The 22729-nt window shown below is 44.3% G+C and overlaps 1 protein-coding gene across 1 annotated transcript in view; it reads left to right on the plus strand.

The window, feature by feature from the left end:
- The window catches only part of LOC115462771 (myosin-IIIa-like), a 207468-nt gene that overhangs the window by 108799 nt on the left and 75940 nt on the right, over nucleotides 1-22729 (plus strand). Inside the window, exons 12-15 of the mRNA XM_030192758.1 lie at nucleotides 5524-5610; nucleotides 12655-12720; nucleotides 17150-17263; nucleotides 20764-20875. Coding sequence (XP_030048618.1) covers nucleotides 5524-5610; nucleotides 12655-12720; nucleotides 17150-17263; nucleotides 20764-20875 — 379 coding nt within the window. The remainder of the gene's footprint in view (nucleotides 1-5523; nucleotides 5611-12654; nucleotides 12721-17149; nucleotides 17264-20763; nucleotides 20876-22729) is intronic.

The raw sequence follows: 22729 nt of genomic DNA on the forward strand, positions 1-22729 counted from the left end.
TATGCAATCTGTCCCTAAATCGAGTGTAATACCGGAAGACTGGAGGGTAGCCAATGTTACTCCGATTTTTAAGAAGGGTTCCAGAGGAGATCCGGGAAATTATAGACCGGTGAGTCTGACGTCGGTGCCGGGCAAGATGGTGGAGGCTATTATTAAGAATAAAATTGCAGAGCATATACAAAAACATGGACTGATGAGACAAAGTCAGCACGGATTTAGTGAAGGGAAGTCTTGCCTCACCAATCTAATGCATTTTTTTGAGGGGGTAAGCAAACATGTGGACAATGGGGAGCCGGTTGATATTGTATATCTGGATTTTCAGAAGGCGTTTGACAAAGTGCCGCACGAAAGACTCCTGAAGAAATTGCAGAGTCATGGAATCGGAGGTAGGGTATTATTATGGATTAAGAACTGGTTGAAAGATAGGAAGCAGAGAGTAGGATTGCGTGGCCAGTATTCTCAGTGGAGGAGGGTAGTTAGTGGGGTCCCGCAGGGGTCTGTGCTGGGTCCGTTGCTTTTTAATGTATTTATAAATGACCTAGAGATGGGAGTAACTAGCGAGGTAATTAAATTCGCCGATGACACAAAATTATTCAGGGTCGTCAAGTCGCAGGAGGAATGTGAACGATTACAGGAGGACCTTGCGAGACTGGGAGAATGGGCGTGCAAGTGGCAGATGAAGTTCAATGTTGACAAGTGCAAAGTGATGCATGTGGGTAAGAGGAACCCGAATTATAGCTACGTCTTGCAAGGTTCCACGTTAGGAGTTACGGATCAAGAAAGGGATCTGGGTGTCGTCGTCGATGATACGCTGAAACCTTCTGCTCAGTGTGCTGCTGCGGCTAGGAAAGCGAATAGAATGTTGGGTGTTATTAGGAAGGGTATGGAGTCCAGGTGTGCGGATGTTATAATGCCGTTGTATCGCTCCATGGTGCGACCGCACCTGGAGTATTGTGTTCAGTACTGGTCTCCATATCTCAAAAAAGATATAGTAGAATTGGAAAAGGTACAGCGAAGGGCGACGAAAATGATAGTGGGGATGGGACGACTTTCCTATGAAGAGAGGCTGAGAAGGCTAGGGCTTTTCAGCTTGGAGAAGAGACGGCTGAGGGGAGATATGATAGAAGTGTATAAAATAATGAGTGGAATGGATCGGGTGGATGTGAAGCGACTGTTCACGCTATCCAAAAATACTAGGACTAGAGGGCATGAGTTGAAGCTACAGTGTGGTAAATTTAAAACGAATCGGAGAAAATGTTTCTTCACCCAACATGTAATTAGACTCTGGAATTCGTTGCCGGAGAACATGGTACGGGCGGTTAGCTTGACGGAGTTTAAAAAGGGGTTAGATAGATTCCTAAAGGACAAGTCCATAGACCGCTATTAAATGGACTTGGAAAAATTCCGCATTTTTAGGTATAACTTGTCTGGAATGTTTTTACGTTTGGGGAGCGTGCCAGGTGCCCTTGACCTGGATTGGCCACTGTCGGTGACAGGATGCTGGGCTAGATGGACCTTTGGTCTTTCCCAGTATGGCACTACTTATGTACTTATGTACTTATATGGTAACTGTGGCTTTATCAACTAAGGCCAGTGCTGGGCGGGCAAGTACGTTCTGAGTCCTGCATATAGCAATCCAGGTGTAGGATGGGCTGTAGAGAGCTTTGACGGATAACTCCACTAATTTGGAAAGTGAGGACAGTGCTGGGCAGACTTTTATGGTCTGTGTCCCGCAGATGACAAGGCGGATTCAGATAGGATGGAGTGGGCTTTAAAAACATAGTAGTAGCCATACTGGGTCAGACCAATTGTCCATCTAGCCCAGTATCCTGCTTCCAGCAGTGGCCAATCCAGGTCACAAGTACCTGGCAGAAACCCAATTAGTAGCAACATTCCATCCTATCAATCCCAGGGCAAGCAGTGGCTTCCCCCTTTGACGGCAAATCCAGTAGTTGGAACAAAAGGACAGAGCCGGGTGGACTTCTACGGTCTATATCCCAGAAACAGCAAAGAAAGACCATGATCAAGTATATAATATCACGTTCATTGTTGATTTAATCTTGAATTGATAACGAATGTGACTGTTGAGCAGACTAGATGGACCATCCAGGTCTTTATCTGCCATCTTTTACTACAGTATATTATTATGTATATGTTAATCTAGGGGAAGTTGAGTGATTAAGGGTGAATTATGTTTAAATCATTTTTATTGGCAGTAACATAACTGGTACAAAATGCCGAAGGCAAAACAGGTATATTTAGTCCAGGCTTCTGATCTCCTGACAGCTGTCTATGGGGTTAATCCAGGGAAGATGAGAGAATTAGGGATGAGTAAGTGTCAAGTCCATCCTTCTTGTGGACCAAACTCTCGTACAAAATATACATCCTGAAAGATGTGGATAATGAGAAGAGGGACGTAACAAAGTGTGGTGTTGAACCAGGCATGGTGCGGTTCCTGTCACTGGGTCTGGCTCACTTTCACACTTCCATTTGAAGACACCAGGAAAAATCCACAAATCCAGATCTGACTCCAGTCTAGGATTTCCCACTCTCCAGTTCAGTCATTCACATTTAGATTACTGTAATTCTCTTTATGCCAGTCTTCCCCTACATTCTCTCAAGCATTTACAGTTAGTTCAGTCAATGGCTGTTAAACTTCTTTATAATGCATGTAGATTTCATCATGTTACACCTCTTCTTTTCTCTGAACATTAGCGTCCTTCATCAGATCGTATTCAGTTCAAAATCCTGACTCTTGTGGAGGAGTGGCCTAGTGGTTAGGGTGGTGGACTTTGGTCCTGGGGAACTGAGGAACTGAGTTTGATTCCCGGCCCAGGCAGCTCCTTGTGACTTTGGGCAAGTCACTTAACCCTCCATTGCCTGCCGCATTGAGCCTGCCATGAGTGGGAAAAACTGCGGGGTACAAATAAAAAAAAAAAAAAGTCTAAGCTTGTCTCCACCCCTTCTAATCTCTCTAACCTTCTTATTCCACACACTCCTTTACATTTCCTCCGTTCTGCTGATCATAACCTTCTCACCCCTCCCCCACACACACACAGATTCATTTAACTGGCTGTTCTTATATTCTTATGTTCTTATAATATGATATGAAAAGACAACAGGGAGACCAGGAAGGCGTCCGATTACATCACAAAAGCTGGAAGAATGGTTTAGAATTTGGCAACAGTCACTGAAGAGGAAACGGCACATTTTCTTTCCACCTCCAAACTGACTTCCTGCACCTCTGATCCTTTTCCCACCCATCTACTTAGTACTATCTCTCCTACTGTCATCCCTTCTGTCATATCCTCAATCTTTCATTAACCACTACAACTGTTCTTCATGCCTTCAGACATGCTATAGTTAAACCAGTCCTCAAAAAAATCCTTCATTAAACCCTAAATGCCCAACCAACTGTCACCTCATCTCCCTTCCTCCCTTTCCTGTCCAAGCTACTTGAACATGTTGTCTCCTGCCATTGACTTGAAATTCTTTCATCTTAAGCTATTGAATCCACCTCAATCTGGTTTTTGCCCTCTACATTCAACTGAAACAGCCATTGCTAAAGTCTCCTTCTCTCAATGGTCGGGTGTCTAGTGGATCTTGTACTGGGACTGGTAATAATTAACATTTATAAATGATCTGGAAATCGAAACGACAAGTGAGGTGATTAAATTTGCAGATGACTCAAAACTATTCAAGGTTGTGAACTACCATTACTATTTATCATTTCTATAGTGCTACTAGACATATGCATCTCTGTACACTGGAAATAAAGAGAGAGTTCCTGCTCGACAGAGCTTACAATCTAATTAGGACAGACAAACAGGACAAATAAGAATTACTAAGGTGGGAATGATAAAACATGGGTACTGAACAGGTAAGGGTTAGGAGTTAAAAGCAGCATCAAAAAGGTGGGCTTTTAGCCTACATTTGAAGACTGCCACAGATGGAGCTTGACGTACCGGCTCAGGAAGTCTATTCCAGGCAGGCATATGGTGTAGCAAGATAAAAGGAACGGAGTCTGGAGTTAGCAGTGGAGGAGAAGAGTGCAGATAAGAGAGTTTTACCCAGTGAATGGAGTTCCCGGGGAGGAATGTAGGGAGAGATGAGAGTGGAGAGATACTGAGGAGCTGCAGAGTGAATGCACTTATAGGTCAATAAGAGGAGTTTGAACTGTATGCGGAAACGGATAGGAAGCCAGTGAAGTGACTTGAGGAGAGGGCTAATATGAGCATAGTGACACTGACGGAATATTAGTCGTGCAGCAGAATTTTGAACAGATTGAAGAGGAGAGAGATGGCTAAGAGGGAGACCTGTGAGAAGTAAGTTGCAATAGTCTAAGCGAGAGGTGATAAGAGTGTGGATGAAGGTTCTGGTAGTGTGCTCCGAAAGGGCGAATTTTGGTGATATTATAGAGAAAGAAATGACAGGTTTTAGCAGTCTGCTGAATATGTGCAGAGAAGGAGAGGGAGGAGTCGAAGATGACCCCAAGGTTACGAGCTGATGAGACAGGAAGAATGAGATTGTTATCCACAGAAATAGAGAATGGGGGAGGAGGAGAGGTTGGTTTAGGGGGAAAGATGAGAAGCTCAGTCTTGGTCATGTTTAGTTTCAGTTGGCGCTGAGACATCCAGGCAGCAATGTCAGACAGGCAGGCTGATACTTTGGCCTTAATTTCTGCTGAGATTTCTGGTGTGGAGAGGTAGATCTGGGAGTCATCAGCGTAAAGATGATACTGAAAACCATGGGATGAGATCAGAGTACCACGGGAAGAAGTATAGATGGAGAAAAGAAGAGGTCCCAGGACAGATCCCTGAGGTACACCAACTGACAGTGGGATAGAAGTAAAGGAGGATCCACTAGAGTATACACTAAAGGTACGCTGGGAGAGATAAGAAATAAAGATTGGCAGCGCTTGAGCAAATATCCCACACTCCCATCTGATTGGAGTGTCATCATCAAGATGGAAAATGGTCCTTTGTGGTTATTACATTTTCCAGGAAACTGGTGTGATACACGTTGATCATTGTCAGCGTATATAAAGTGAGCACCGCTTGAAGGTTTTCGTCTGATATCTTCAATTGCTGGATTTACGTCTGAGTGAAGGAACTGTTTGTTTTTTTCCCCTCCATTGAAACTTTGGTCTAATTCGGGTGAAGCTTTTTATTCTTGGACTACTTAATGGGGTATTTGTGATGAGTTATTCCATATGCTTAGTTGAACTTGATTTATTTAGTTTCGAATAGGTAGATATTTTACCTGTCTATTTAATTTTTTAGGATCCTGTGCTTGAAGGATTCTTCTTTGTTTTTAATGTAATTTTGTATAATTGAATAAAGCTTGCATTATTGTTCTTTTGAATATAGCCTTTACTAATTCCTGTATTTATTATTTTTAGGCTTGATTTTTTTTTTTTTTTTGCTTTATCCAATTTATATTGTTACTGGTTTTTATTTTCTCTGTTTCTATCTTGAGTTTGCACCAGTAATGTTGTATCTGGATTCCTCTCTTCCTTTACAGCACATCTTTCTGATGGAACAGAAGGAATATGAGTTGGAAGGGATTTCCTGGGACACCATCACCTTCAACAATAACAAACCCATACTGGTAAGGAAGCCTTGGCCAGGGAGCTGAGACATTGCCTGGGGACAGTGGATGTGATGTGCCCTCTTTAATCCAGGAGGTTTCTTGATGAAATTTTTTCGGGAACTGGTCAGTGTGGGGTGTGTCTTAGAGAGGTTGTACAGCCTTTTCTATAAATGAATGGACTAGTGTACGACAGTGTAAACTGCAAAGTGTGGAGTTACGTTACGACACATGAGGCTTTTCCTCCAGTTTAAAAAAAATATTAATAAAAATTGTGCACATAAGTGTTCATTTTATAAGGGAGTTTTGTGCATAAAGACTTTTTACTGGTATTCAAGGTCTTTATAAAACTATCTCAGGAGATTAAAGGCATAAAATTAAGCACAGTAAGAAGAAGGTATAATCTGCAGTGTCACCCATGTGTAGATATGTTCAGGGGAGAGCACACGTAGTGTCATGAGTTATGCTTGTACTTTGTGTGCAAACATTTACACGTGCTCCTGTGGCTTCAGTCTAGTGTGATTTCTGTATTTTATAAAGAGACATAATGGCGTTTGGGTCTTTACAATTGGTTGGAAATGTATTACCTCTTGGGACTTCACTTAGGTGACCTGTTGTAAAATTACATTTGATTTCTGAAACTGACCAAAATCTGGAATAGGGTCAACGCTCTGGAAGGTGTAGATAACATGAGGAAGGATCTAGAACCTTGGTCTTCACTCCCCATCCTCGAGGCCGCCAACAGGTCAGGCCAGCTACCTCCATTGTGTGCAGATTTCTCTCATGCATATTCATTAGAGATTTCCTGAAAACTTAACTTGTTGGTGGCCCTTGAGGATGGGAAATAAAGACCAAATGTCAAGAATTTGGCAGCTAAGATTTAATGCTAAAAAAAAATACTCATATGTATTATGTTTTGAAGAGTATTTATGTTCTAATTGGAATCTGAATTAAACACATATAATTGTTAAATGTTTAGGTCTTTTTACCACCTGTCCAAATCTTCATATATCAGTTACCCACGATTTGTTGAGATAAAAGACCAAGGCTACGTGCATATGAGAGTAAATTTTTTATTTGCTTACCAAGTACAGAAACAATTAATAGTTTCTCATGAGAGATCAGTACAGTTACCTAAAGAGATGTTCACTGTCTGCATCTCTGAAATACTGTGCTGATTCTGCAGCTTATATCATTTGTTTCAGACAATGATTTACATGACTTTTTTCTGCAAAGTATCCTTCTCACAGATTATTATCTGGTTCCCAACATCTGGTTCCCTTAAGCTGCTAGATAACATTCTTCTGTTATTTAGACTAGTTTCTTTCCCAAGCCTGCCTTACCCATAAGGGTATCATAATAGATCATAAATACCAGAGATCATGCATGCTCATCAATCTCTGATAGACTCCAAAGTCACACAGGCATATCAATCTCTGGCCTTTTAACCCATTCCATAGTGCATAACTGTGCTCATAATTCTACAAATCTGCTAAGAACTTTGGATTAGGTGGACTATAAGTTTTTAAAATAAATAAAGCAGCAGAACAGCCTAGAGGGTGAAGTACATCTGGCAGAAAAGAAGAGTGGTAAAATCTGATGATTTTAAGGTGCCAAATGGGCAGAAAAAGTGATAGTAAAAGGCAAAAGGATTCTTGTATGTGTAGGAAGAGGATTGACCTACAGGAAAAAGGAGGTGGTGATGTCTCTGGCGAGTACTGTGTGCAATTCTGGAGACTGCACTTTTAACAAGATAAACAGGATGCAGTCTGTCCAGAGGGCAGCTACTAAAATGGTCAGTGGTGTTCATCATAAAGTAATTGGGGGCAAACTTAAAGATCTCAAAATAAGTACTCAGGATTGGAGTGGAGGAGTAGCCTAATGGTTAGAGCAGCGGGTTGAGAACCAAGGGAGCCCAGTTCATTTCCTATTGCAGCTCCTTGCTATCTTAGACAAGTCACTTAACCCTTCATTGCCTCAGGTACAAACTCAGATCAGGCGACCCTCAGGGGGAGGAATGCTGGCTTCGGCCTAACCCCTGGTAAGCCTTTCCTCAGCTGAGAGGTACCCACCTCTACCACCGGCTGCCTTTCAGGTGCTGTGGAGGACTTGCAGCTCATCTGCATATCCTTACAGCCTTCTCCGGGGTGACACCCAGGTCCACCCCGATCCACTCAGGGCCTCCGCTCTAGGTGCCCAGCGCTCCCACCAGGAGCTGTGGAGGACTTGCAGCCCTTCTGCATTTCCTCACAGCTGTATCCGGGGTGACTCCAGTTCCACCCCGACCTTCCCAGGGCCTTCTCTCCAAGTGCCCAGAGTTCCCAGGTGCTTTTTGGCTAGGATCAGGCGACCCTCAGGGGGAGGAATGCTGGCTTCGGCCTAACCCCTGGTAAGCCTTTCCTCAGCTGAGAGGTACCCAACTCTACCACCGGCTGCCTTTCAGGTGCTGTGGAGGACTTGCAGCTCATCTGCATATCCTTACAGCCTTCTCCGGGGTGACACCCAGGTCCACCCCGATCCACTCAGGGCCTCCGCTCTAGGTGCCCAGCGCTCCCACCAGGAGCTGTGGAGGACTTGCAGCCCTTCTGCATTTCCTCACAGCTGTATCCGGGGTGACTCCAGTTGCACCCCGACCTTCCCAGGGCCTTCTCTCCAAGTGCCCAGAGTTCCCAGGTGCTTTTTGGCTAGGATCAGGCGACCCTCAGGGGGAGGAATGCTGGCTTCGGCCTAACCCCTGGTAAGCCTTTCCTCAGCTGAGAGGTACCCACCTCTACCACCGGCTGCCTTTCAGGTGCTGTGGAGGACTTGCAGCTCATCTGCATATCCTTACAGCCTTCTCTGGGGTGACACCCAGGTCCACCCCGATCCACTCAGGGCCTCCGCTCTAGGTGCCGCGCGCCTAACGGCGCGCGGGGCATTTTTCTCTTTGTATCTAATCTTTTTCCAGTTGCTAAAGTACCTTAATCGTTTATGGCCCCTATTCACATTCTCTTCCTAGCTCTGTCCCTTCCTAATCTTTTCCCTCACCCCCTACCTCTCTCCGCTACAGGAACTCACTTCCCATCCATTGACTTCATCACCTCACCTTCTCTCCTACCCTCTTCCTCCTTTTTGGCTTTTAATCTCCGTCTCTTTCTTCCCTCCATTTTGCCTTCCCCATTCCACCTAAATACCTCTCGCCTTCGACGCCTTCGTGGCCACACCTCTCCTACTCTCCTCCGCTCTCTTTTACTCCTTCTCTTACTCTCAGCTGGTGACATCAATCCCAATCCTGGCCCTCCTCACCAACTATTATCCAAACTCTACAGATCTCACCGTGACCTCTCTAACCTCATCTCTATTCCTCTACTCCCCTCCTCTTCTCTGCCCTTCTCTTGCGCCCTATGGAATGCCCGCTCTATCTGTAACAAACTCCCCTATATCCAGGACCTCTTTATCTCGCGTCACCTCCATCTGCTCGCCATAACAGAAACCTGGCTCTGCCCTGATGACTCTGCTTCAGTCGCAGCCCTGTGCCATGGCGGTTATCTATTTTCACATACTCCTCGCCCTGCTGGCCGTGGGGGCGGTGTTGGACTACTTCTCTCTCCCTCCTCCAGATTTCAACCCCTTCTTCCACCTCAATCTCACTGTTTTTCCTCCTTTGAAGTCCACTCTATCCGCCTTTTCTCTCCTCTGCCTCTTCGAATAGCGGTCATTTATCGTCCCCCTGATAAGTCCCTTTCATCCTTTCTCAGTGACTTTGATGCCTGGCTTGCCTTCTTCCATGATCCTTCCTCCCCCTCTCTCATCCTTGGTGACTTTAATATTCCTGCTAATGATCCTTCCAACTCTTATATTTCCAAGTTACTCGCTTTAACGTCGTCCTTTAATCTCCAACTATGCTCCACCTCCCCCACTCATCAAAATGGTCACTGTCTTGATCTCATCTTCTCCTCCAACTGTTCACCCTCTAGTTTCCTTGCCTCCGATCTTCCCCTCTCTGATCACCATCTTATAACTTTCACACTTAAATCTCCTCCCTCCCAGTCCCGTCCTATCCTATCTAATTTATCTAGGAATCTTCACGACATTGACCCTTCATCTCTATCCTCCCATGTTTCAAACCTCCTCTCTACTGTGGCACCATCCACGTCTGTCAACGAGGCTGTTTCTTCTTACAACAATACTCTATCCTCTGCCTTAGACACTCTTGCACCTTTGATGACCCGCCCTGTAAGGCGTACAAAACCCCAACCTTGGCTGACTTCTAATATCCGCTACCTACGTTCCTGTACCCGCTCCGCCGAACGCCTCTGGCGGAAATCTCGGGCCCTTGCTGATTTCTTACACTTTAAGTTCATGCTGACCTCCTTCCAATCTGCTCTTTTACGTGCCAAACAGGATTATTATATCCAACTGACCAACTCTCTTGGCTCTAATCCTCGACTTCTCTTCACCACATTGAACTCTCTCCTCAAGGTGCCCCCTCCCCCAACTCCCCCTTCACTATCTCCTCAGACCCTTGCTGAATTCTTTCACAACAAGGTTCAAAAGATAAACCTTGCTTTCTCTACCTCACCAGCTCTCCTCCACTAGTCCGTTCCCCTCTCTCTCCTTCCCCTCATTCCCTTTCCTCCTTTCCTGAAGTTACTATTGAGGAAACTACACTTCTCCTTTCTTCCTCAAAATGTACCACCTGTTCCTCTGATCCCATTCCCACCCACCTTCTTAATGCCATCTCTCCTACTCTTATTCCTTTTATCTGTCACATTCTCAACCTCTCACTTTCCACTGCGACTGTCCCTGCTGCCTTTAAACATGCTGTGGTCACACCTCTCCTTAAGAAGCCTTCACTTGACCCTACTTGTCCCTCTAATTACCGACCCATCTCCCTCCTTCCTTTTCTCTCCAAATTACTTGAGCGTGCTGTTCACCGCCGCTGCCTTGATTTTCTCTCCTCACATGCTATTCTTGACCCATTACAATCTGGTTTTCGCCCTCTCCACTCAACCGAAACTGCGCTTACTAAAGTCTCCAATGACCTATTACTGGCTAAATCCAGAGGTCAATATTCCATCCTCATTCTTCTTGATCTTTCCGCTGCTTTTGACACTGTCGATCACAGCATACTTCTCGATACCCTGTCCTCACTTGGATTCCAGGGCTCTGTCCTTTCCTGGTTCTCTTCCTACCTCTCCCTCCGCACCTTTAGTGTTCACTCTGGTGGATCCTCTTCTACTTCTATCCCTCTGCCTGTCGGCGTACCCCAGGGTTCTGTTCTTGGTCCCCTCCTCTTTTCTATCTACACTTCTTCCCTTGGTTCATTAATCTCATCCCATGGCTTTTCCTACCACCTCTATGCTGATGACTCCCAAATCTACCTTTCTACCCCTGATATCTCACCTTGCATCCAAACCAAAGTTTCAGCGTGCTTGTCTGACATTGCTGCCTGGATGTCTCAACGCCACCTGAAATTAAATATGACCAAAACCGAGCTTCTCATTTTCCCCCCCAAACCCACCTCCCCGCTCCCCCCATTTTCTATTTCTGTTGATGGCTCTCTCATTCTCCCTGTCTCCTCAGCTCGAAACCTTGGGGTCATCTTTGACTCTTCTCTCTCCTTCTCTGCTCATATCCAGCAGACCGCCAAGACCTGTCGTTTCTTTCTTTACAACATCCGTAAAATCCGCCCCTTTCTTTCCGAGCACTCTACCAAAACCCTCATCCACACCCTTGTCACCTCTCGTTTAGACTACTGCAATCTGCTTCTTGCTGGCCTCCCACTTAGTCACCTCTCCCCTCTCCAGTCAGTTCAAAACTCTGCTGCCCGTCTCATCTTCCGCCAGGGTCGCTTTACTCATACTACCCCTCTCCTCAAGACCCTTCACTGGCTCCCTATCCGTTTTCGCATCCTGTTCAAACTTCTTCTACTAACCTATAAATGTACTCACTCTGCTGCTCCCCAGTATCTCTCCACACTCGTCCTTCCCTACACCCCTTCCCGTGCACTCCGCTCCATGGATAAATCCTTCTTATCTGTTCCCTTCTCCACTACTGCCAACTCCAGACTTCGCGCCTTCTGTCTCGCTGCACCCTACGCCTGGAATAAACTTCCTGAGCCCCTACGTCTTGCCCCATCCTTGGCCACCTTTAAATCTAGACTGAAAACCCACCTCTTTGACATTGCTTTTGACTCGTAACCACTTGTAACCACTCGCCTCCACCTACCCCCTCCTCTCTTCCTTCCCGTTCACATTAATTGATTTGATTTGCTTACTTTATTTATTTTTTTTGTCTATTAGATTGTAAGCTCTTTGAGCAGGGACTGTCTTTCTTCTATGTTTGTACAGCGCTGCGTATGCCTTGTAGCGCTATAGAAATGCTAAATAGTAGTAGTAGTAGTAGTTTGTCAGCTCTCTAGGGACAGAAAAATTCCTACTGTACCTGAATGTACATTGCTTTTGAACTTGCAGGTAGTAAAGAAATGTTTAAAAAAATACTTTGGAAGAAGGGCAGGCGAGGGGAAATACGATATTAGTAGAGGGCAAACAAAACTGAAATTAGGCGTTCGGTTTTGGTCAAAACATGGAAAAAAAAGAGTCTCCCACCTCCTCCTCCACTCCCCCTGACAGAGAACAGGTCCTTCCAGGTCATCTGCCACCCCCACCCCGGTCACCACCTTTAAATGCCCTGGTGGTCTAGTGGCCACTTCCTGGCAAAAGTGATCCCCAGTTACTCTTGCCACTTCTGGTTCCTCAGCCTAAATGGCTGCTGGGAGTTCCCACGGCAGTCTCACAAGGTCCCAGCTGCCATTTTGAAATTGGAACCAGCAAAAGCACAGATTGCTGCTGGTTATGCTGATTTCAATCCCAAATTGGCTTCCAGGACCTCCCGTGGCAGTCTTGGAAGCCATTTTGGCTGAGGAGTTACTAGGGATCGCTAGGAAGAGGCCACTACACCCCCAGCACATTTAAGATAGGTCTGGGGAGGGCCTACAGGTGGCCCAAGGTGAGGGGAAGTGTTTTGGTTTCAGCCGAAAACGTACTTTTTCGGTTAATTCTTTTTTCCTATTTCTTACTTTAGGATTTGTTCCTGGCAAAGCCGATGGGAATCTTATCCCTTCTGGACGAGCAGAGCGCCTTCCCAAGGGTAGGAAGTAAGAGGTGACAGAGTACCAGGACTGTTGTGTGTCTTTGTTTGATGTGTTTTGTTCCTCCTGAGGGGTGGTTAGAGCACCAGGGAAGCCACTGTTCAAATCCCACCACTGCTCCTTGGCAACAGACTTAACCCTCCACTGCTTCAGATGAAAACTGTAGGGGAAAGTCTATAAAGTGGCGATAATGTACTGCGATTAATGCCAATTCTCTAATGGCCGTATGCAGGGGCGTATCTGAACTGCGGCGGTAGGGGGGGCCAGGGCCAGAGTGAGGGGGCACATTATAGCCCCCCCCCCATCGCCACCGCCGCCATTGCCGATCCCCCTCCCCCCAGCCGCTGCCATTGCCAATCGCCCCCCTCTGTTGCTCGCCTACCTTCGCTGGCGGGAGACCCCAACCCCCGCCAGCCGAGGTCCGCGTCCTCCTGCCGCTGCCGGCTGCCTTTAAAAGAATTCCGTCAGCTGGCGGGGGACCCCCAACCCCCGCCAGCCAAGCCGAGGTCCTTTCATTTTTCCACTGAAGCTGGCGCCGAAAGTTTCTTTTGAGTCTGACGTAGGTAGGCGAGCAACGGAGGGGGAGGGTCGGCAGCGGTAGGGGGGTCCAGGGCGAAATCTGCGGGGGCCCAGGCCCCTGAGGCCCCACGCAGATACGCCCCTGGCCGTATGGCATGCCTAACTCTTATAGTGTGAAGCTGCTGTGGCGTGCCGAAACTTAAGAGCAGGTCTATGGCAGACATCGCTGGTGCACTTTGCAAAGTGCACATCTGACACTATTCTAGCATGTTGTAGGGTGTAACACCCACACTTCAGCCGCTGGCACAGCCCATTTGCGGTTTCATGACTAACGCACCAGTTTTGTAGAGATGCCAGTTTGTCAAGCTATTCACATGTGCAAGTCTACCTGCTCTATGCATCAGTGTGCACATTTGGGGTCTAAATTTTGGGCTCTTTATACAATTGTGCTTCCCGATTGTAAATTACCCACAGTACCTGAATGCAACTCACCTTCAGCTCCTACTAAAAGGCTGTGAGCAAAATCCAAAATGCAAAGTAAATGGCCCCTTCCCTATCTAACTAATATTGAACATGGATATAAAATGCTATTCCAATGGTTCTATACCCCAGCCAGACTATATAAGATGTTTGGCACGGGGAAGAAAGACTGTTGGAGAGGTTGCTCTGTTCAAGGCTCTTTCGAACACATTTGGTGGCTCTGTCCCAAAATTCAGTCCTATTGGCTGATGATTGCAGAGATGTTTCAAGAGATGACAGGACTTTACTGCGTGCCGAGTATTCTGACCTTTTTGCTTAATGATTATCCAACACATTGGGAAGATACTGAAGGACAACTGCTGATGCTGATGGTGTCAGCAGCTCGCCTTTGTGCGGCAGCTGCCTGGCGAAAACTAGAGCCCCCTAACAAGGAACAAGTGCTGCAAAGACTATATTTGATGTCTAACTGCATTGAAGTATTTTATTTATTTATTTATTAGTAGCATTTGTATCCCACATTTTCCCACCAATTTGCAGGCTCAATGTGGCTTACATTTGCCGTAATGGAGGTTGCCATTTCCGGGTAACAAAATTACAAGTGTTGTTATGTTAAGGTGCATACATACATGGTAACATACATGGTACATAGCATATATGGAACTGATCATGGTATATATATATATATATATATTTACCATTGCATACATACATGGTAAAGAAGAATACATTAAGGTATAACATGTAGGTTACGTTGGTTGAACATACATTTGGTCTTTGACTGTAGAGAGACCCTATTCGGCATAAGGTTTAAAGTGGTAGTGCTTGATCATAAATGAGAAAAAGGTTAATCAGTCTTGTGATGAGATTTCGGTTTAGCATGGATCGTGTATAGCATTATTATTCAGAATTTAAGATGGATGTTTATGGTATGATCAGGTGGGTGACTTCTGTGCAGTATGGAAGCTGTACCAGCAGTGGGGAGGTACTTTTTGAGGTGAAACTTATATTGTTTGATCTCTTTAGGTTTACCTTAATCGAGCAAGTTGGGGGGGATGGGGGAGGAAGTTTATGCTGTTTTCTACATTGCTATTGTACCAATCGCTGATGCAATTCTACATCCATGCATGACTCAAACTCAATGCTACAGTACAATTGTTTGTATTTTCTTTGCAACTTTGAATAAAGCATATTAAAAAAAAAAAAAAAAAGTAAATGGCCCCTTCCCTCGAGTCCTAGGACCCTCTCTTTTTACGAGCACCCTCAATATTAAACAGCCCTTCACTGTGTACCCGGGTAGATATAAAGAGTTGCAGTAGTCCAACTGCGAGATGACTAAAGAATGAAGTAAAATATTGATTGCTAGTGGGTTTAATAGAGGCTGAATAGATTTGATAAGGCGTAATTATAAAAAGATCGTAAACTACTTTTGAGATTTGATCGTGGAAAGACAAAGAAGAATCAAAGATAAATCTGAAAACGCAATTGAATTAGTTACGGTTACTTGGATGTTATTGAGAATGGAGGAAACTAAAGGTTTTTGTCCAGAAGGGAAGAATATAAGGGCTTTGGATTTTTCTAAATTGAGGACCAAGCGATTGGTGTTAAGCAAAGATGTAGTAGATGCTAATTGTAGATTGAGTGATGAAATATTGTGAGAGTTGGTAGGGTTAATGGGGCAGAGAATTTGAATATCATCTGCATATACAAACATAGTCAGATCGATAGGTTGCTCTAAGGTGAGAAGAAGGGCAAGGAAAGTATTGAAAAGTAGGGGGAAGAGAATAGAACCTTGGGGAACACCAGTCAAGAAATTAAATGGTTTAGATTTTGTGTCTGCTGAGTGGACTGTGTAATGTCGATTTTCAAAAGAGGACGTGAACCAGTCAAGGGTTGTATGAGATATTCCAATAGACTGGAGTCGAGAAAGCATGATTGAATGATCAATGAGATCAAAAGCTGTGGAAAGGTCTAGAGAGAGAAGGAGTACTGGAAGAGATTTATCTAGAAAGTAACACAGTGTTGTTAGATGTGTTTTTTTTTTTTTTTTTACCAAAGAAGAGGGTAATGGGTCCAAAGAGGAAGTCATAGGTTGCAACTGTGAAATTGTCTTAGCAAGTTCAGACTGGGAGGGAATGTGGAAGTCGGGGAGAGGGGATGTGGAAGTCACTTATCCAGCTCTTCAGATGCTGACACCCCCCCCCCCCCCCCCGTTCTTTCCAAGTATGGGGGTTATCAAATGCTTTTTTTCTGCTTACCCCATCCTCGGTCCTCATCTGTAAAAGATGTGGGCCAACTATTCCACCGTAAATTCATACAATTTTATTCAGCATAGACTAACCTCTAGATAAATGTCAGTTTAAAGCAGTTGTGGTCAGAGTTGTACTCGCTTCTCTGTGCATCATACAACCCTCCATGCCCTGTTCAAAGTGTGAAGGTCATTGCATTTTACTTTGATCTCATGGTCTGTCTATATAGAGACCCTGGAACAGCCTCCTAAAGACAAAGAAACCCAAAAAAGCAGAGAGGATCTTTGCCGGAGGTTGTAGTAACAGCGGTTAGCGTATATGGGTTTAAAAAAGGTTTGGACAAGTTCCTGGAGGAAAAGTCCATAGTCTGCTGTTGAGACAGACAAGGGGAAGCAACTGCTTGCCCTGGGATTGGTCGTATGGAATGTTACTACTAATTGGGTTTCTGCCAGGTACTTGTCACTTGGCTTGGCCACTGTTTGGAAACAGGAAACTGGGCTAGATAGACCATTGATCTGACCCAATATGGCTAATCTTATGTTATATCCTTAGTTACAGAGCTTTAAAGGTAGACTAGATGAATCCTGCAGGGTTTTTTTTTGTCATATTTTCTCTTATGCAGTCCAAGATTCACAAATCTGGTAAGCTAGATCGACCCATCTCCAGTAGAGATTAATATGAAGTATTGCTGGACTTCAAAGAGACAATTTTCAAGGTTTTATCCCATGCAGACCCCCTTTCCCCCAGTTTTGGACTGTCTGTCCTTTACACTCCCCTGGACATGATCATCCTACCTCTATTACAGTCTCCTGTGCAAGACACCCCTTCTTCCCATACAGGATCTTTCCAATGCTTGTGAAGGACCCCTCTTCCCTTGTGCCAGGTGCTCTTCCCTTCACAGGATCCCTTTGCTCCCATGCAGACCTCCTCTTCCCCCAGGGCTCTCTTTTTCATGTGTTTCTCTGCTTGGGGCCCCTTTATTTAAATGTCAGAACCTCTATACAGTCCCCCCCCCCAATAAAATAGCTTCCTTTCCACCACATTAGCCCCCTCTCCTATCCACTCATGCTGAAATCCTAACTCCACTGTCCCTCTGTTTTCAGTGTTCCCCTGCACAGGAATTCCCCCTCTACCCCTGCCCTGAATCTTGGTCAAATACTGAGTTTTCATGTTAACGTTGCAGGCAACTGATGCAACATTTGTGGAGAAACTGAACAGCAACTTCAAGGGCCACAAGAACTATGAGACATGGCGGAGCAGAGTTCCAGGATTCACCATTGTGCACTACGCGGGGAAGGTAAGACCTGCCCTACTGCATCACCTCACCTTTACCTCTTCATGGTTTATGAGCCTCGTTGGCAGAGTCCTCTCTGCAGCACCAGCTTGTGGTCCTCACTGTCTGTTTATAGACTGGGTGTCTGCCTGTGGGGGTACATGATAACATGCTCCATCCAGTAATACAACATGATGCCTAGATCGCTATTTCTCAACTCTCTCCTGGTGGCACACCCAGCCACTCAGGTGTTCAGGATTACTGCAAATCTAATATATTCAAGAATATGTCATGCATATTCATTGTGGTAATCCTGAACATCTGACTGACTGGGTATGCCTGTAGGAGAGGACTGAGAAGCACTTATCATCCATATCAGACAAGTTAAGTGGGTGTTGTGTCCGTCGACCATGGGTGGAGACAGAGAAAGAAAGAAGTTCCATATGCTTTGCCTCTAAAGAGGATTGTGCAGCCATAGAATGCTCAGTGTTCACTGTCTCCAAGCAGGTATTGAAGGAACCCTGCAGCTTCTGGTTGATTCTTCTTAGCCAGCTTCTGACCCAGATTTTATTCTGTTGGTCGGTAGAACATGGGGTTACTTTTGAAAGGATTATGCTCCTTTTCTTCATAATGAAGACTTCCATGAGTTTTATTGGAGCTGCTTTGCTCAGACAAATGGTGACGGAATCCATGAGGGAACAATCAACACCGAGGAGGTGTTTCCAATGTTCGTGTGGATGCTCACCTATGTAATAGCAACCAACACACGATTGATATAAGAGCAAAAGCAGAGTGCAGAAAACTCAAAGTACTGGATTTCAGATGTACTAATTTTGGTAAAATGGGGGAATACCTGAAGAAGGAGCTGATGGCATTGGCAGGCATAGGTGAAGTGGAAGCGCAGTGGTCCAAGCTGAAAGCTGCTATAAATATGACACAAGGACAGTAAACAAACAAGTGGCTGAAAAAATAAGGGTTGAACAGGCATCGTTCAAGAAATACAGAAGGAACACAATTAGAGGATCACAGAAGAGATTATCAAATTAAACTCAAAGAAGCAAAGAGGGAAATACAGCTAGCGAAAGCGCAGGCGGAAGAAAAAATGGCTAAAGATGGTAGACTGAAAGATGCTGAAAATGACTATGTTGGAAACAGGATACTGGGCTAGATGGACCATTGGTCTGACCCAGTATGGCTATTCTTGCGTTTTTATGTTCTAAACAAATACTTCTCTTCAGTGTTCACAGAAGAAAATCCTGGAGAAGGACTGCGGTCAGCTGCCAAGGGAATATCTGGGGAATGGAGTGGATATAGCACCGTTCACGGAAGAAAGCGTTTATAAATAGCTTGAGAATCTGAAAGTGGGCAAAGCTATGGGGCCAGATGGGGATACATTGGAGTTCTGAAAGATTTTAGAAGTAACAGAAGCTGGATTCGATTGTGCATCTTGTGATTGTGATTTCATATGATTCTGGCGGTGATTCACTTTTGCAGGCATATGCCATCCACAAGGAAGCTTATCTTGATGACATATGCCTGCAAAAGTCAATCACCGCAAGAATCCATTATTGATATCCTGAATTGGGAAGGAACTTGGCTTCAGATAAGTTCTGGGTTTTCTTGACTGTGTATTTTAGAGGGCCAAAGGGCGAAGAGACGATTAGAATTGATCTAATTGCTTAGACTGCGCATTATTACTGGAAAGCTTTGTGGACAATATTACAACTTCTGATTGGGGTTTAAGTGTATGGGGGAAAACGGTGTGTAATCTGCTCATTAAGTTTATCGCTTGCAACACTTTCATTTACCTGACATTTATACATACAATGTTTACTGTTTTTATGATGCATGTGGATCATCAAGGTTTTGATATGATTTAATAATTTTGATATTTTCCTGTGACATTTTGGGAAGTTAAAATTTAATGCCAAGAAGTGCAGAGTGATGCACTTTGGGTGTAGAAATCCAAAAGAGATATACCAGATAGGAGTGGAGAGATTGGTAAGCTCGGCTCAGGAGAAGGACCTTGGGTGATTGTGTCCGAGAATCTGAAGGTGATGAAACAATGCAACAAGTCGGTGGCTGTGGCCAGAAGGATGCTAGGCTGCATCGAGAGGGGTATAACCAACAGAAGAAAGGAGGTGTTGATGCCCCTCTACAAGTCTATTGTGTTCAAGTTTGGAGGCCGTATCTTGCTAAGGAAGTAAAAAGACTTGAAGCAGTTTAAAGAAAAGTAACAAAAATGGTATGGGATTTGCGTTGCAAGGCATACAAGGACAGAATTACTGACCTGAACATGTATACCCTGGAGGAAAGGAGAAATAGGGGAAGTATGATACAGACATTCAAATATTTGAAAGATATTAATCCGCAAACAAACCTTTTCTAGAGATTGGAAGGCAATAGAACTGGAGGAAATGAATTGAGGTTGAAAGGGGGCTGACTCAGGAATAATGTCAGGAAGTATTTTTTCATGGAGAGGGTGGTAGATACCTGGAATGCCCTCCCACAGGAGGTGGTGGAGATGAAAACGGTAACAGAATTCAAATGTGCATGGGATAAACACAAAGTAATCCTGGTTAGAAGGATTGGATCTACAGAAGCTTAGTGGAGATTGGGTGGCAACACTGGTAATTGGGAAGCAAAGCCAGTGCTGGGCAGACTTCTACGGTCTGTGCCCTGAAACTGGCAAGGACAAATCAAGATCAGGTATACATATGAAGTATTGCATACCAGATGTAATGAGTTTATCTTGTTGGGCAGACTGGATGTTTCTGTGGTGTTGCACTGTATGCAGAGTCTGGCATCTTGGGGGTTCAGTTTAATTCTTGTCTAAATAGAAAGTTTGATTACTTATGCTTTAGTGGATTAGGGTATATCTGTGTTTGTGAAAAAGACATGGCTTTCAGTTGGCATTGACTTTGCAGGATCGAGGATCTGTACTATTCTGTCTGGTTTCGTTTTACAGTAGGTGAATTGATGTTCTAGTGCTCACTGTAGTGTTTAAGATGCTTTCCTTTTGCTTGTGTGACTCGTAGAAATTACTGCTTACAGTATGGTAGAATTGCTCTATAGGTCCTAAGGTTTTTGTATTCTCGGTATGCCTAGTACTGGATTTTGGAGGAGGTGTTAAAAAATGACCGGCCCCGGGTGTCAACTACCCTAGGTACGCCACTGGAGGTATGAGAACAATTAGAGACCATTGGGGCAAGGTGTGAGATGAAAACATTATAGGAAAGGATAACGGATGATACTAGGAGGTAGAAGTCATAATGGATTATTATGAAACAGACTTTGGGAAGAGACCAGGAGGGCAGTCCAGGCATCAACCACCCTCTTTCCAAAAGTATTTCCTGATGTTACTCCTGAGTCTGCTATCCTGCAACCTCTGGTTCTAGCACGTCCCCATCTCTGGAAGAGATGATTGGTTTGAAGATAATTCTCTGGTTGCTGCTCCCTCCCTGCCTCCCTCTTCTCGCTTTAAGTGGTATATTTACAATTTTCTGTTCTTATTAAACTTGTAGGTGCAGTACACCGGCTGCGGCTTCCTGGAGAAGAACCGAGACACGCTCCCCGGGAGTATTCGTACTCTGTTCATAAACAGCGTCACTCCACTGCTGAGTGTCCTCTTTACAGGTGTGTTGAGTAGGAAGCTCCCCTCCCCCATTCCATGGTCACTCTTCGTCTGTAAACCCAGTCTTGTGTTTTAAGGAGCCTGTTTACTAATTTCTATTGTCTTTCTTTATTGTGTGTGAATAAATATTTAACATGTGGAAAAAAAGTGCTACCATGCGTCAAGGGCTGGATTCAGTAGATGGTGCGAAAAAGCGGGTGAGAGAAAAAAACTTCCACGGAAGCGGAAGACTGTAGCTTACTACATATGAAAGTGCAGCCAGCAGGACTCTTCCCAAAACAACAGGAGGACGATTGAAGTATAAAAACCTTTATTCTTGAAAGGACCCAACATGGCACCGTGTTTCGGCAAAGTGGCTGTCTTGGGGGTCTTTATGTAATGTCTCAATAGTTTGTGCCCTTTGTGGGCAAAACACATGCTATCTTTAAAAAGACACGATGCACAAAGTAGAGGAATTAATCCAAACACGAAAAAGTGGCCACCAGGAAAAATTTGCAAGCACTGCTATTTTATAAAGGATGGTACAGGGTGATTAACTCTTTATAGAATGACATTTAGCATATAATCTGCCCCCAAATCTGGGCATGAAGACTTACAGCAGGTGAACATAAGTGGAAGGCGACAGAGGGTAGTGATAAATGGAGCCCATTGTGAGGAAAGGATGTTACCAGTGCTGGGCTGGGCCGGTTCTTTTTAACATCTTTGTGAGTGATATCAAGGAACGGCTGTCTGGTAAGTTTAGTAAGTCTCTAATACAAGGAAACTTTTGATGTGTGTGGGGTTTCTTTTTTTTTTTTTTTTACTTTTGATGTGTTTTGATTATTGATTTTTTTTCACTTTGATTCGGTAGTGTTGTGTGAATGATTACTGTCCTATCATACTTTGATGTTCCTTTCTAATTCTTGTATATTTTATTTGTACACCACCCGTATGAAATTGTAATAAAACAAAACCCATGTTACGAATGGCACATAGGTTACAGTCCAAGTATCAGGAAACATGGAATCCCATTCATTGCAGAAGTGAAACTTATCAAATTTCATGATAGAAATTTTTTGGTGGCTGGACTAATTTTCGGAACAGTTTTCCCACTAGAATTATGAATGAAATTTTTAATTATCTTGTGTTCAGGAAAAGGCTAAATGTTTTTGTTCCTTCAGGCCTTTGTGACCTGTTACATGATCAAAGGAGGCTGTTGGCGGGGGCTATGTTTTTCTGGGGCTGAGGGGATAGTTACCAGGAAGGTTCACTCTCCAGCAGGGCATATGAACTGGTTCAGTGTTCTGTGCAATTGTGGTGGGGAAAGGTATGAAATTCAGACAAAATTCATAGTAAGGTTGCATTGGAAGTTTTATTAAGTCATGTATTACATGGTTGTTCGACATGGTTATTCTGAAAGTTTTTTTTAAATTGAACCAATAAGATACTTTAAACATAATTAGATTTTATTGGGGTAATATAGCATGGGTTGTGGTAGATTGTTTACAATATGCATGGTTTATTGTGAGCCTTTTGGGACTAGCGTATGGATTACACTACGGAGAAGAGAAAAATGAAAATGTAATCAGAGTCCAAAAACAAGTAACAGAAAGATTTGTCCCACATGAATCTGAGAGACTGAGATCATTCTCCACGTATCCTAGTTTAGAGAACATAAGTATTGCCATACTGGGACAGACCGAAGATCCATGAAGCCCAGCATCCTGTTTCCAAAAGTAGCCAATTCAGGTCATAAGTACCTGGCAAGATCCCAAAAAGTACAAAACATTCTATAAAGCTTATCCCAGAAATAGTGGATTTTCCCCCAGTCCATTTCAAATAATGGTCTTTGGACTTTTCCTTTAGGAAGCCATCCA

Source organism: Microcaecilia unicolor, chromosome 2 (genome assembly GCF_901765095.1).
Source record: "Microcaecilia unicolor chromosome 2, aMicUni1.1, whole genome shotgun sequence".
In the NCBI taxonomy this organism is placed as follows: Eukaryota; Metazoa; Chordata; class Amphibia; order Gymnophiona; family Siphonopidae; genus Microcaecilia; species Microcaecilia unicolor.